General features: G+C 50.4%; 2 protein-coding genes across 5 annotated transcripts in view; one reads left to right on the top strand and one right to left on the bottom strand.

The window, feature by feature from the left end:
- The first annotated feature begins 1,014 nt into the window (after nucleotides 1–1,014).
- PIGC (phosphatidylinositol glycan anchor biosynthesis class C) lies at nucleotides 1,015–1,893 on the top strand. Its single transcript, XM_009949913.2, has one exon. The coding sequence runs from the start codon at nucleotides 1,015–1,017 to the stop codon at nucleotides 1,891–1,893; it is 879 nt and encodes a 292-aa protein (XP_009948215.2).
- A 5,131-nt stretch (nucleotides 1,894–7,024) lies between these two features.
- The window catches only part of DNM3 (dynamin 3), a 190,337-nt gene continuing 182,600 nt past the window's right edge, over nucleotides 7,025–14,761 (bottom strand). For 3 of the 4 annotated variants that reach the window (XM_086462506.1, XM_086462508.1, XM_086462507.1), the window contains one exon: nucleotides 12,882–12,951. In XM_086462506.1, the coding sequence (XP_086318632.1) occupies nucleotides 12,882–12,951 (70 nt within the window). Of the gene's footprint in view, nucleotides 7,062–12,881; nucleotides 12,952–14,761 lie in introns of those variants that run through there. The other variant, XM_086462510.1, reaches the window with a different exon arrangement.

The raw sequence follows: 14,761 nt of genomic DNA, 5'->3' as shown, positions 1-14,761 counted from the left end.
CTCGGGGGTGCCGGCAGGCTCGGGGAGCAGGGCAGGACCAAGCTGCAAGCAGCCAGGAGCTGCAGGGGAAAGGTGACCCGTGCTCGTAGCATCACACCCACATTCCCTGACGTGGGTGCTGGAGCCCGGTTTGGCCAGAAAACCAGGTGCCTCGCTGGGCCGGGCCGGGGAGCGGGGCTTGCGACACGGGCTGGGGTCACACGCCGGGCAGCGAGGCAGGACAGACCGGGGATGTCCAAGCCCAGAGAGGACCAGACCGAATCCCACCGACCGGCCGGCTGCAGGAGGGTGCCCCAGCGCCACGGTGCGCGGGCACAGCCGGTGCGGGGGCGGCGGCAGGGCCAGGCCAGGCCAGCCCGCAGCGGGGAGCACCCCCGGGACGGCGGCACCTCCCGCGGCTGCCGGCCCGGCCGTTCCGGGGGCACGGGCGGAGCGGGGCAGCCCCAGCAGCACCTCCCCGCAGAAGCCTGCCTGCAGGGTAAGGGGCTGTGGCGCTCAGGATGGGCAGACCCTGGCATGGAGCTGGGGTCTCCCCTAAACACCCGCCCCCCCCAAAAAAAAAAAATAAACTGGCTGCAGGGAGCAGCCTGCTTGCAGGGAGAGAAGAGGGCAGCCCGGGGGGGGGGCTCACCCCAGCGGGGGAGCCCTCTCAGGAGGCCTGACAGTGCTCAGCCCTGCTGCCCCCTCCTCATCCCTCCCGCTTCCTCCAGGGCACCCCTGGCCCGGGCAGCCCCGTCCCCCTCCCGGCACGGCACGGGGGAGGAGACACACACCCCGGGAGCTGCTGCCAGCCCCGCCGCCGCGGCCCGAGCACCTCCCGCGGCCCAAACCTCCCCCCGGCCGCCTGTTCCGGGGTATCCAGCCCCGTTTGCTCGTGGGGGCTCCCGCCGGCAGGTGGCAGCTCCGAGCGCCCCGGCGTCCCTTGCGCCGCCACCGGGGCCCGGCGGAGGCTCCGGGGCCGAGGTTGCGGGTGCGTGTGCAGCGGCGGAGCCCCCTCCCTCCCCAGCCGGCGGGATGGAGCCGGGCCGCGGGCGGCGGTGGCAGAAGGTGCTGTACGAGCGGCAGCCCTTCCCCGATAACTACGTGGACCAGCGGTTCCTGGAGGAGCTGCGGAAGAACGTGCACGCCCGCCGGTACCGGTACCGGGCCGTCGTCTTCCAGTCGGGAGCGGTGGTGCAGCAGCTGTGCAGCGTCTGCGTCTTCGTCGTCACCTGGTGGTACATGGACGCCGGGGTGCTGAGCCCGCAGGGGCTTTTCGGGGCGGCCCTGGTCTCCTCCCTGCTCGGCTATGTCCTCTTCGACGCCGTGGACGGCGGGGCCGGGCGGCGAGAGAGCGGACGGACGCGGTGGGCCGACCTGAAGAGCACGCTGGTGTTCGCCGCCTTCACCTACGGCTTCTCACCCGTGCTGAAGACACTGACCGAGTCCATCAGCACGGACACCATCTACGCCATGTCGGCCCTCATGCTCCTCGGTCACCTCATCTTCTTCGACTACGGTGCCAACGCTGCCATCGTCTCCAGCACGCTGTCCCTCAACATGGCTATCTTTGCCTCAGTGTGCCTGGCCTCCCGCTTGCCTCGCTCCCTCCACGCCTTCGTCATGGTCACCTTCGCCATGCAGATCTTCGCCCTCTGGCCCATGCTGCAGAAGAAGCTGAAAGCCCAGACGCCCCAATGCTACGTGGGGGTGACGGTGCTCTTCGCGCTGGCGGCGCTGGCAGGGCTGGCCACTGTCTCCAGCGTGGGTGCCGTGCTCTTCGCCTCGCTGCTGCTCACCATCTCCTGCCTCTGCCCTTACTGCCTCATCCGCCTTCAGCTGCTGAAGGACAACATCCACGGGCCATGGGATGAGGCTGAAATCAAGGAGGACCTCTCCAGGTTCCTCATGTAGGCCTGTCTCGGGGGGAGAAGGGACCTTCTGCTGTGAGCGGTGCAAAGGTCCTTGCTGGGGGACAGCCCTGGGGGGAGGACACCAGCCAATAAAGCCTCTTGCACAGCAACAAGGACCACATTTGCATTACCCGCAGCATCTGTTTCCAGACCCGACCTGCTTGGTTTTGGCAAAGGACGGAGCTGAACTGCGCAGAGTGGCCGGCCCATGCAGCAGCCCAGGGCGCAGGCGAGTGAGGCAGCGCATGCTCTGGCCACGCAGACCCATATCTGCATTTGGTTTGGGGGGGTTCAGGGCGGGTGTGCATCCCCTGAGCAGAAACATCACATGGAAATGCGCATCTGGCTCAGAGGCGCCCTGTGACATGCCCACGGAGGTCCTCAGCCCCAGGGACCTTGATGTGCGCGATGGGGACTGACAGCCCTTCCCTGGGAGGGCTGGAGGGGAAGGGGGCTGTGTGAGGGTTGCTGTGTGCAGGGCGGAGGTGCAGGGTGGTGGGTGCTGCCGGACCCGCAGGACTGAGCCCGAAGGCACCTGAGACGGGTGCCGTGCAGAGCCCTGCTCAGCTGCACCTTGCCAGTCACTGATGCCAGAATAGTCTCACAGCAGTGCCACACAGCACATGACCCTAAATCCTTTGGGGGCGGGGGGGCGGTGAGTAGGCAAGACACCTTCTTCCCCCCTCTAACCCCCTCCCAGAGGCAGATCTGGCCTCTCTGCAGGGCCAGAACCTGAGTTAAAGTGATGGAGCTCAGTACAGACCCCCATGGGTGCACCCACCCTCTGGGGAGATGCCAGGCTGCTGGGACAGCGGTGGGGCCCATTGAGGTCCTGTCTGGCAGCTGTCTGTCCAGCAGCTCTCTGTCCGGCCCCGCACACACCACACCAGAGCACGCTGCCGGCAGACAAGTCCTGCTGGAGGCCAGGCCAGGCCAGGCTCCGCCAGCCCCAGCGCTGGGAGGGCTTCCCCAACACTTTCCCTTTCCCTGCTCCCCTCTGGGACCTATCCAGATGCCTTGGGGAGAGGGAAGAGATGCACACATCTGCCTCAGCCCCACCTCGCAGGGATGCATTTGGTATTTTTAGGGTTTTTAGGAACTTTTCTCTTTTGGAAATCCAACGCGGCGGAAGTGCAACTTTCTGCTTGATTTACATCCTTCCTTTGAGCACCGGTGTCTCACCCCAGCGATCGGGCTTTTGCCACGCGCTCCTTGGGCTTTCTCGGAAATGAGCAACCCCCAGCCGAGTCCCCAACACCTCCAGTGCTTTGTTACAGCTCTTGCCAAGTGTTAAATGCAGCTGTTGTCGTCATGGTGATGACTACATCTCATTTTGGTTTTAATTAAAACCTGCGGAAGTTTAGAGCCTGTGCTCCAGTCTCGCAGGGAGGACAGAGTAGCCAGATGCTCACAGTCAAGATGACATTTTTTAGTTCTTTAGAAAGAAGGAAGATTGTTTTTTCACAGGGAGGTTTCCCAGAAGCTGCTCAGTGACCGGGGTGTCCCATCTCGCGCTGGGTTAGTGCCACTGTAACGCTGACATCCAAAGCCCATTCACAGAGCCCATCGGTAGGGCACGGCTTGAGTGTACATCAAAAGTAAATCAAATCTAGCCCGCTTGCTGCCTGTTGTTAATGTCTGTCATGGTAGAGGCTACAAGAAAAGATGAGTTTCTGCTGCACCTATTCCTCCAAGGAGAAATATTTCCCGAAAAGTACTCTTCCCAAATTCAGATTCTCAAAACCAGCTCTGGGTTAGGAAAAGTGCGAACATCAACTACCCAGACATTCCAGGTGGAGACAGGCACAGACTGCCACCATTGCCTCAGCCACGGCTGGAACCCAGTGGATCACCTGTGCAGATCCCTGTGCTTCGACTGAGGCAGCAGGCCCCGTCTGCCCAGCTCCAGGCAGGATGTGGGATATGTCCCGTCCAGCCCACCACAGGCAACTTCATCCCTGCTCACATCCCCAGGCCCCTCTGCTCTGCCCAGCTCCTTCCCGTCACCTCCCCCTTAGCCTCAGTCCTTGCCCAGAGATCCCCTGGCTTAGCCCTCCCCTTAGCTTGCCCACAGAGATACCTCGCTCTCCCTAACCTGGGAGATGAAAATATAAAGCCCAGTCTATGGCCTGAATGCACAAAGGGACTTTGAAGGAGGCAAAAATGCAAGAGAGAGCCAGGGAGAGGAGAGGAGGAGACACAAAGGCCAGGCAGAGTTTGCCTAGGACTTCTCTGACCTTCTCCTGAGGCCACATGCTCTGCAATGCCACTGAAGTTCTTTAAGATGCTGAATAGATGGCCATTACGAGTATGTCTTCGTGCCTGAGGTCAGAATATCCTCTACAGAACAAAACTTTGCCATAACTATGCCCAGCTCAGCAGTAAAGCTGGATGCCCTTTGAGCATTCACTACATAAGCGTACTGGTCTGCAGCTTCTCTGATGAAGCACACGCTGAGACCAAAGAAATAGGTCCTTCTCAGTTTGTATGCACCAAATCATCCTCAACCAACTCTAAAGAGTTAAATGTTATTTTTCATTACAAGGAAGTGCAGTTTCTTTTTGTTTCCAAGTCCACTGAGATCAAGTACTTCAATGGGACATTTTCTTTTGATTTGAAGCTGGCCAAATGCGAGTAATTGTAAACTGGCTGGGGATAAGCCTTGCTCCTGGGGGAGCCGCTGACACGTGCTGTCTGGAATCTCCATCTACAGCCTCTGCTGCAGGGAAAGGCAAGCATCAGCCACCCACACTGTGCTGTCAGGGGCCCATGTCCCTCCCCACATGGGAGACTGGATCTGGGAAGCCTGGAAAGAGTGAAGCTTTAGTCTTTGAAAGCAGTATCTTTATATATCTTCAATTCCCACAGTAATCGCTAAGCTTTTCTCAGCTTTGTAATGTGAGAGGCAACAGCAACAACCTGAATGATCAGGAAACCAAAATAGGTTTTTGGTCCTAACCCATCCATTGAAAAGCAGCCTAGGACACATAATGCCACCAGCTGATGCAGCACCCTGAGCCTTCTCCACCTAGCCACAGAACGTATACCATTGCAGGGTGGAAATAGCACAGACAAGGTCAAACAGCTTCTTCAAAAACTCATCCCATGAGTTGATGCTAAAGAACGTGCCAAGGTTTCCCAGCACACCAATACCTTTGTCTTTCTACTCAGAAGATTTTAGGAATAGCTACCAGCAAACCATGAAGTTTGGACTCCTATTTCCAACATTATTTTTCATCAAATACTTCAGAAGAAGGTAAAGATTTCTGTGAAAGGTTTAACACCGTAAGACACGCCAAGAAAGAAGTTTGTGCCTTACAGCCTAATGCATGGAGGTCAGCTGGCAGCTAGGAGGACAGCAGCAGCTCCTGGTTGGGGTGCTGTAGCTAAAGCCATACGACTAAAATAGCAGCTTCCTTTCAGTTGTTGTTGGTTCATCTGTTGGTACCGTGCTGTATCACAGAAGGAATGCAGCGAGAGCTTCCCCCAGTGCAGGACAGATCTTTGAACAACCTGGAAAAAAGGCAGCTTGTGGAATCCAGGCTGTTCCCATTCCCTCCTACCTGAGAGGTGAAGCATGGCCAGAACCTTCTCAAGAGCTCACTGGGTACAAACACCGTCGCTTCTGTAGTAGTTCTGAAAATACGCAGGTTTTTTTGCCTCAGCACGTGACAGCGATGAGTTCCACAAGTGAAAGATACGGCCAGTCTGAGCTCCCCTCCTCACCCCCTACTGCTGGGACAGTTCATGGGACTGTCAGTAGCCTCCATTTCTGCCCTTTCCCAGGGTGCTGGGAAGCACCTTGCCCATCACTGTACTCTTTCCAGCTCCAGCAATTCCTAGTTTAGCGCATGCAGTTCAAAGGTCTAACAGGAATGATTATTTATCTCTCTAAGAACTGTTGTACTTGGTTGGGGTTCCTCCCACTTTTTGCTAATACTATTGCTGTTTCTGCTATTGTACTCTACCAAAAGACTGAGAAGAAAGAAAAATCTGTGCAAGTCTACAGCTCTCTAGGCTTGCATCCCCTTATAATTTGAGCAAACGCAGTGTCTGGCATTTACCAGCACATGCAGGTGGTTCAGCAGCTCCCTGGATACACAAGAGATCAACAGGGAACTAAATCATCTGGAACAAGAGGAATTGCCCAAATTCAGCAAAGCTGTGTCAGACCTGGCTTGAAACCGAGCGCAGCCTGTGTGTTGTCAGGCCCCTTCTACACACACTATACCGATACCCTCCGCTCTCCTGCCTCCATCCCACTGCAGCTCCCTCTCACCCCGAACTTCCTACTACAAAGAAATGTCTTGTTTGTGCTGCTGAAACAAGAGGCTGGAGTCCTGATAACTGCGTTGTGCCTCCAGTTCCTATCCATGCAGTGCCTTCTAATCTATCTGCGTGGTTTGTGAGATACCCCTTCTTTGTTTTCATATGAGGAAAAAAGTCAATAAAACCCATCAGTTTTCCCTTTTTTTTAGACTTTATATACTTCTCTGGCACCCAAATCAAGCACATCTTCTAAATAATCCCAGATTTTACCTTTCCTACAGGGGCAGACACATTTGGAATCTCAGAGGTAGCTACTTACAGCTATTTGAGCTCAGATGCTCCAATGAGGTCAGCTCATAATTGTGCAGATTCGTCAGTCTAGAGACGGCTACAATCTTCTCCTTTGACTTTCCACTCAGCCAGGTGCTGCCTCTAGCGCGTTAGATGCGTTTTAGGACTCCTTTGTTGTTAAAGAAGCTGGCTGTTCTTCCTGCTAATGTTAAGCCAAAGCCATTTATAAGGAGCAATCCTGGTAGTTAATGAATTCAGCAGCAGTGGTGGAATCCCAGCAGAAGGTCCCTTTGTCCACCACCTCGGCAGGTGGGAGTCTCCACAGAGCCCAGGCAATTTCTTCCGTGGGGTCTGAATGGCTCCGTTTGAGAAAGAGTGGGTAGACTCTTCAATAGAAAACCAGCACACATTCGTTTTCTAGTCAGAATTTTTATTTTCTTTATATCCAGGCTTATCATTAACATCTGAAAATAAAATCTTTCATTTACAAATAGGCTAGTGCAAATTAAAGATAATTTTGGACAACAAAAAAATAAAGACAGTTTGCATGTAACAAAAAAGACATGCGCGTGTTAGGATGATCTTCCCGGAACAGCTGGCGGAGGTCGCCTACGAAAAAGACAAAAAATAACCCAAAATTCACGGGGAGGGGGGGGAGAAGACACTTAAAACAAAAGGTCAAGATACAATAAAATCACTCATAAACAAAATTATCTTAATAAACTGGGTTAACAGAAAAAGGCACAGAACATGCACATTAAGGAAAAGAGCAAGAGCAAGATTAGAATCAGCTGGCTATCAGCACAGCCTCGGCTTTCATCCTCACCGCTTCCCATCTGACTTGCTGGCGCCAGAGAACTAGGACAATCACATCCTCGTGCGGAGGTCACTGGTCACAGGGTTTCTAATTTTCTTGCAGCAAATAATATCCTCTGGAAGAGCTTTTCCCCAGCCAGCCTTAAAATTTGCACCACTATCTGCTTCAAACACTGTTCTTGGAGTAGACCTTTGTAAAGTGAGATTCCGATGAAATCGGGAATGATAAAACAAGATGGCCTATGGGCTGGATTGGGATATCTGGAGCGGATGTTGCTGGGAAAGGTTAAAAAGGTGGGTGACAGCAGCGCAATGAATACTGCCAACCCTAGCAGGAGAGACCCTTGGCAGCTGATGGCCCAGTGCAGCTGTTGGGGAGGAGCGGATGCTCCTCCTGTAACCCAGCATAGAGCACTGATGTGTCACCGACCAACATGCCAGGAACCAGACTCATACAGGGGGACATAACGTACTCCAGCCAGATGGGACACGTGTGACACTGCTGTTCGCTGAGGGGGAGGGCAGCACAGACTGCCTCAGGCATAGCCATTAAGGAATATTTAAAAAAAAAAAAAATCTCCCAATGTTACAACAGGCAAGTGAATACAACAGGGATGTTGCTGCTTTGCTCATCCCACCTTTTGCTCCCCCCCTTTCCCGAAACCCATCTAAGGACCAACATAATGATTGTTGTGCTCAGTGAGAAATGTCCTCTCCAGTAGGAAAATGTTCTCCTCTCCAGTAGGAAGCTGTTGTGCTTCTTCTTGTGCCATACAGACCATCTCCTCCAAGCCCTGATTCCAGTTACTTGGCTCATACTGATCTGGAGGAGGAATTGAGTAATCGAGACATTTGCACATTCGTACACAACTGCTTTAGGGCAAAACCCCTTCCAGACATAACGCATATAACACATGCACATTTTTACTTTAGCTCCTGCTCTGGAGGACTCAGTCTGACCTTCTGGCCTTCATCAGCTCTGAATCTCCCCAAACCATGCTTTCCCCAGCAATGAAACAAATACCAAGTCCTGCTTGAATAACATTCATCCATTTCCCAGCAAAATGCCACTGCAGCACTCCAGGCCCCTTGCAGGGCGGCACGCTGACTGCCTCCCATGGGTTACATCTCCCCCATCTCCCGCGATCTCAGTGCAACACGCCTCTCTGATAAATCCTCACTGCAGTCCCAACAGTGGCGGAGCGCGGCATGCCGAGATGATGGTGCGAGAGACGGAATACCACTCATGCTCATCCAGAAAGTAATAATAAAAGCCCATCAAGAGTTACAGTTTATTTCAGGTTCAGAAATGCAGCATAACATTTTTACAGCAGGTGCATGTGATGCTCAGTAATGACCATGGTTTCAGGAATCGACTTGCTGTGCTCAAAGGTCAACACCAGGAACCATTTACAGATTATGAAACCAAAGCCAGATGTTTTGACTCATATGAAGTAGGGCATTAACATACAGAGCAAAATTCAGAAAGAAGTTAAGCATTTGCTTCTTACAAAAAGGAGTCATTGTTTACACCATCCTGGAAAAGTAAAGAGACAAGCAGTAAAGCAAATGGCCGGCAAGACGGGACAAATCATATATCAAGCAAGAGTGGAGGACTGTCTGGACGGGAGGAGCCATCGGTATCACCTCGCCTGCAGACAAAGCAAGAGGAAAGACAGGCAGAGTAACATTCATTTACACAAGGGAGCTGTTCTACTAGAGCCCAGGGAGGAGAGTCAATGCCACAGCGGGAGGAACTGTGCCACAGGTTGGATGCCTCCCCTGTGTCACGGGTGCACAATAGGTCTGCTTTCAACTCAGGAGGCTTGGACTACTTTAAGACAGAAAGACAGAACTAGCCAGTAATCTCAATATGCTGTATACATGTTGTTTAGAGTAGCTGTCTGCAATAGAGTATAGTATTTTCTATGTTATGCTTTAACAAGAGATGCCATAACCTATAATGTATCTCCTTTAATATAATAATCTACTTTTATGAGGCTTACTCAGAAAGTGCAACAAGATCAGCAATAAAATAAACACACATTAACTATGTACATAAGCCTTTTCATTGAACATACAATCTTTCTAATCCCAACACAAGATCCCTTGAGATTAAAGGCCGAGAGCCATTTATGGCACATGCAAGCTCTTCAGCTGTCGGTCAGCCATGATGAGGTGAGGTGGAACATGTTCTTTAGGCAGAGACCCAGGCTTAGCTTAAACACAATACTAGATGAGCACCCTCCTGAAACATAGCTACCTACGTCACCCAGCTCGTTACGCACCTCACACAAGATCAGAAGCTCTGCTGTTGCTTAACAGGAGTCTCCACTACTCCCTGGCAATCTCCTGAGCTTTGCCAGAGGGAATCAAAGAAAGGGAGAGCAACCCGCTCTCCGGTTGTTGGTCCAGGAGTTCAGGCTTAGCTCACCCTGTGTAAGGGTGTCTGCAGAGGGGGCAGTGGCCAGTCTGAGGTAGCCAGTCCCTCTAGCAGATCCATGGGGTGCTTGTCCTGCTGTCCTTCAGGCATGGAGCGAGTTGCTGCCAAGGCTGCTCCTCTGAGAACAAGGGACGGGAGAGACACGACTCACCAGCATCAGGAGCGAGTGGGACAAACCAACCCGTTCCAGGCACTGTACAGCAGGACGAAATGGGCCGAGGTTGGGAGGACAGCACTTACGCAATTGGATGTGGCAATTTCTTGGGAAGCACTTAGCATTTTTCCTAGAAACAGCAATTCTGTGTAGTTTATTTTGAAAAGCGTATATGCAAGATGTTAGAGGTAAATTCATCAAACTCTATCTGTGCTCAAGGTTAATGACTAACCTGCACACAGGTTAGTGCTGCATTTGGGGTACAGGCCAGATTTAGATGTGATTTGAATGAGGGCGCAGAGGAAGGCAGGGCTGTGCAGCTGTGTCCCACGACCTCAATCCCAAGCGCAGAACCAGATGGTGCTGACAGTGGGGCCACAGGCTCTTCACTGCCTCCTCCTCCTCTTTCGGGTAAATCCACCCTTGAGAGCTTCATTTACAATTCAAGATTACTGCTGAGAAATACAATTTCTTGGGGGGCAGAGTTAAAGACAGTGCTGAATTGTGCTACCTACTTCCTTATGCTTGACAGAAACAGTCATTAACGTAAATTAAGAAGTCTCAGTACAGGGGATTTAAAAACATGTTTTTAGGCCAGGATCTATGTCATCTAATTGCGACTCCTAACTCACTGGCATTACCACCCTCATCTCCCATGCAGCCACACCGGTCTGAATCACCTTCTGGAGGCACTACCTCTTTCCACTGAACTAAGGGGACCTTGGACACCTAAGTGAAGTGCTCGCTTGGGGTACAGTGGGATAAACTCAGACCATGGCCTTGCAATATCATGGAATGAATATCAAAATTGGGGGTTAAAGTGACTTTCTGTGGCTGAAGCGCTAAGCCTGGCTTTCTGTCAGCAGGCAGCTGCCAGTCAGTAACAGAGTTCTGATAAACTACATAGAGCTTTGCTGGCTAGGCAACAGCATGGGCTAGTATAGCTACTTATAAAAATACATCTAATAGATGCATTGCATGTTACAGCAGAGTGTGCTACACAGTGCAAAACTGTGTAGAACACAAGAAAAATAATCAAAATATGTTTTCTCTTTTTTTGTAGTAAAACCCAGTATGACGGTAGTTGGCTTTGCAACCTTTTTTTTTTTTTCCTCGAAAGCTGATTCTGTGCACTTGGTGTTGGAGATCTGGGCCTGTTCTCCAAACAAGCACTGGCCAATTAAGCAATCTTCTGAGCTCACCAAGATGCTGGTGCTCTGACAAACTCCATCTTCACTGTGCTTCAGTCTCTAGACTCCCCAGGTGTGTGTCACAAGTATGAGGTTGACAGGAAACTAAAGTTAAGCTAACATACAAGTCATGATGCTTTCCCAAGCTCGTCTCTCTTATGCAAGCTGAAACGTGATTTGCTTCAGTGGTGAGCACAACTAATCAGCAGTCTGGGAATGCTTAATAGACTAAATCCCCAATTGTTGTGGCTCTTTGATTGGATTCTTCCTAACCATGGGGCTATAGCATACTGGAACCCTACATGCAGTCTCAATAAATAATTATACTGGGGCCCTTTGAAACCACCAGTTGCTTTTGCCTAGGGATCTGTAACCATAATTGTAATAACAGCAATTTAATATTTTCTGAAGAAACAAGGCCAAATTAATCTCTGGTTTAATTCCGTTAACTCAGTAAATTTTAAGCTATAAGGGTGACACTGACCCTATGTGCTTAAAGTGAAGTAATGCAGTTAAGACAAAAGGTTTCTATAATGCATTAATATATAACGTGCAAAACAATAGGCAGAGAGGACCTCTGCAAGTGAACATCTGCTAAAACAATCCTTTGCCAGAAGGCACAGCTAAGCACTTCTCAGTACCTAGCTGGATAAAGCGACCCTAATCCGAGGTGTGCAGGACTTCAAGTGATGCAAAGAGAAAAATCTTTATACAGGCGGCCTGGTGGAACTTTATCCACTGGCGTGAGCAAATATTTCAAATGCAAACCGGACCCTTGGAAAGCTCAGATGCAAATCTAGGCCACAGCTCTGTGAACTGGCTCACACAGTGGGCAGAGCAGCGGTAGCCCATTTACAGCTGTGCATATATATCTCTATCTCTATCTACTTCTGTTTCACAAAATGACCAAAAGCAACCCTCAGTTCCCTGGATCCTGCTGCGCAGTACGTTTATGTGTATTTCATGCACTCACATGCCCCCAAGGCGTCCCATGAGTTTAGTGGGCATACGAATGTGAGCAAGCAGCAGCAGAGGACAAAGTGAGCTGGCACACGCTGCTTTGTCATGGACTGGCTCTCCAACCCGCCCTTCCACATCCTTGCTGCAGAGTGAGATGGCTCCATACTGAGCCCTGCAAGCTGGGGCACCGCAGTCTGGTCCTTACCAACCACCCAACCAACTTTGCGTGTCAGCTGCCAATGTGGAAGTAAAGTAAAACACGCGTTGTCCCATGCACACCCTTCTTGTTTAACAGCATTCCTTAAAAACTAGACTTCAGATAAAGAGAAATTACAGGAGAAGCAGCCATCCAGCAAGCTTCTTGCAAGAGGGATATGGAAGTGTGGGGCCTTCAGAAGAGCTTTGTAAGAAACCATATTGCTTTTCTTTGCCCAGTTTAGCCATTAAAACAGAAAAATGGTGTAATTCCAAATGATAGAAAACCTGAAAGGTACAAATAAAAGCAAGATGCCTTTCAGAGAAGAGGAAAAAAGAAGCAGATCAAATCAACATGTCCACATACACACACAGTCAAGCCCTCCATTTGCTGTACAGGACTGTGAGCACAGTTGCCTGGGTGAAGACACGTGTCAGTAAGTTAGCTAACATCAGCTATTGCAAAAGGAAAAGTCAAGGCAGCACAGACCTTCCCAAAACATTTAAGACCTCATAAACAATGCAGAATGAACAGAGAGTATATCAGTAAAAGTGGGTTACTTGCCTATAGATGTCCATACATGCGACTATACATTGGTTATTGCAACAGTTATCAAGCAATTTGTTTCCACATATTTGGTTAACAATGAATGACATGCCAGAAACTTCTTTTAGTCTAACAGGGATGAATCTAACGGACGAATTACAGTGGGCCGAGTAGGTGAAGGGGGTGGTCTTCGACTGGAGAGAGAGAGAGAAGAAACAATAAGCACAAACACTCAGAACGAACCTGGCACCTTTTGCTGTTGCTACGTGAACGTGCACATGCTCCTAAACACAACAATCTCATTTCCATGTACACTGCAGCATGACAGATCTAAGCATCCACAATAAGGAAGAAAGGGATGGGTTTGCCACGTGCATACCATGCCTTAGCCCTCTCACGCATCGAACAGCTCTTTGCTCTGGTCCACAGCCTGGGTATTCTCCGAACAGAGTTACCTTCTTGTGCTACGGAGACCATTGGGGAGGACCGTTATTCCCGTTTTTCTCAGTCCCAGCCTGCAGAGCCACAGAGCAGACTTGCAGGCACGTTTCAGAGTGGCCAGCTGAATTTGGGAAGACAGCCTGCAGCGACTTCAGCTGCTGTTTGCAGAAGCAGAAAAACCTACAGCTTCTTGCACAGTTGGGCCCACTGGAGCCACAGCAATGTGCCTGAATTTGAGGCACGAATTTCAGGCTTTATATCAATGGCCAGTTGTGACAATGTTAGCTGTGGCTATGGCTTCTGGATTCATTCATTTACCACTAATGCGTTCCTCTATCAACTCCAGTAACTAACTGCTAAGGGAGGCCCAGATTTTTTGGGAAGGCTTACGGCTCTTTATTTTCCCGTTTCAAATGGCTGATTCAGCACAGGCTCCTGTGCACTGAAAACCCCTGCATTTCAATTCGGACTGCATCATCATCTGATAAGAGATCACAGTGCAAGAGCTAGCAGCAATACAATCCCCAAGCACATTCCACCTGCAGCCCAGGGTGAGACCTTTCCCTCTCTCACCACCACACACCAACTCTGCTGAGTTGTAGACAGATTGTCCCTGGTAGCTATGTAATTGCCTTTTACACTTTTTGTGTGTATTTAGGGTACACGGTTCATATCCGTGCTGGGTGGAAATAACTCCACCAGCTTAGTTACAAAGAGTATTTTGTTAACGCTCCATTCCACTGGGGCTAAACCACCCCACCGCTGAGCAAAGCCTATGCAGAATCTGAGATGACAATACCTGTTTAGCCTCCAGCACCTGCACTAGCTCAGACATTCTGCCTGGCATTGCTTTGTGCTGTATAAATATAACTAAGAGACAGTTCCTCGCAGCCAGCCTGCCCCCTTAGCCAGCTATCCAGCACCCTCCAGCAGCATTTTGTGTCTGCAGTTACTCCAGCCCATCTCTCACACAGTGTTTTTGCTCCCCGTTTCTTTAACAGGCAGTACAGCACTCTCTTTATGCCTTAACCCAGCCCAGATCACCACGAGAGCGCATCGCTGGTCTGAAAGAGGCATGAACTCAGGGTTTGAACAAGGTAGGGTAGCAGAGGGCTCTTCAGTTCCAATCCAGCTTCAGCAGACTTCATTAACGGCCAAGATAAATTGTACAGCTCTCTCTAACCCTGTCCCCCACCTGTCAAAGTAGGAACAGTTCCTGTCTCTGAAGAAGATCACAAAGGAAATGTGTCTCGTTCTGTTAAAGCTAAATAGAAGATGAAAAGAACGTAACAATGTGTTAATGTGCTTTGAACTGGAACGTAATATGAGAGACAAATTTACGCTTGACAAAAAAAAGTCTTGCTTGGCTCAAAGTGCATCTTGTATGACAATATTCTCTTTCGGTGAAGAAATGAGAATTTTAATCCCTAACATGCAAAATACAAAATATGCCAACTGAAGCGTTCAAGTAAATCAACAAGCTAAAAAAACAGGCAAAATATAATTTCTTCATGGTGTATTTTTTGTACAGAAAAAATGTTACTGCGTTAACTATTGTTTCTT

The sequence above is a fragment of the Leptosomus discolor genome, chromosome 3, assembly GCF_034619465.1.
Source record: "Leptosomus discolor isolate bLepDis1 chromosome 3, bLepDis1.hap2, whole genome shotgun sequence".
NCBI classification, from domain to species: domain Eukaryota; kingdom Metazoa; phylum Chordata; class Aves; order Leptosomiformes; family Leptosomidae; genus Leptosomus; species Leptosomus discolor.
This window is presented reverse-complemented; position numbering and strand designations above follow the sequence as displayed.

What these genes read in the sequence shown, in the direction of transcription:
- PIGC (XM_009949913.2), top strand. Translation starts at nt 1,015, where the DNA reads ATGGAGCCGGGCCGCGGGCGGCGGTGGCAGAAGGTGCTGTACGAGCGG.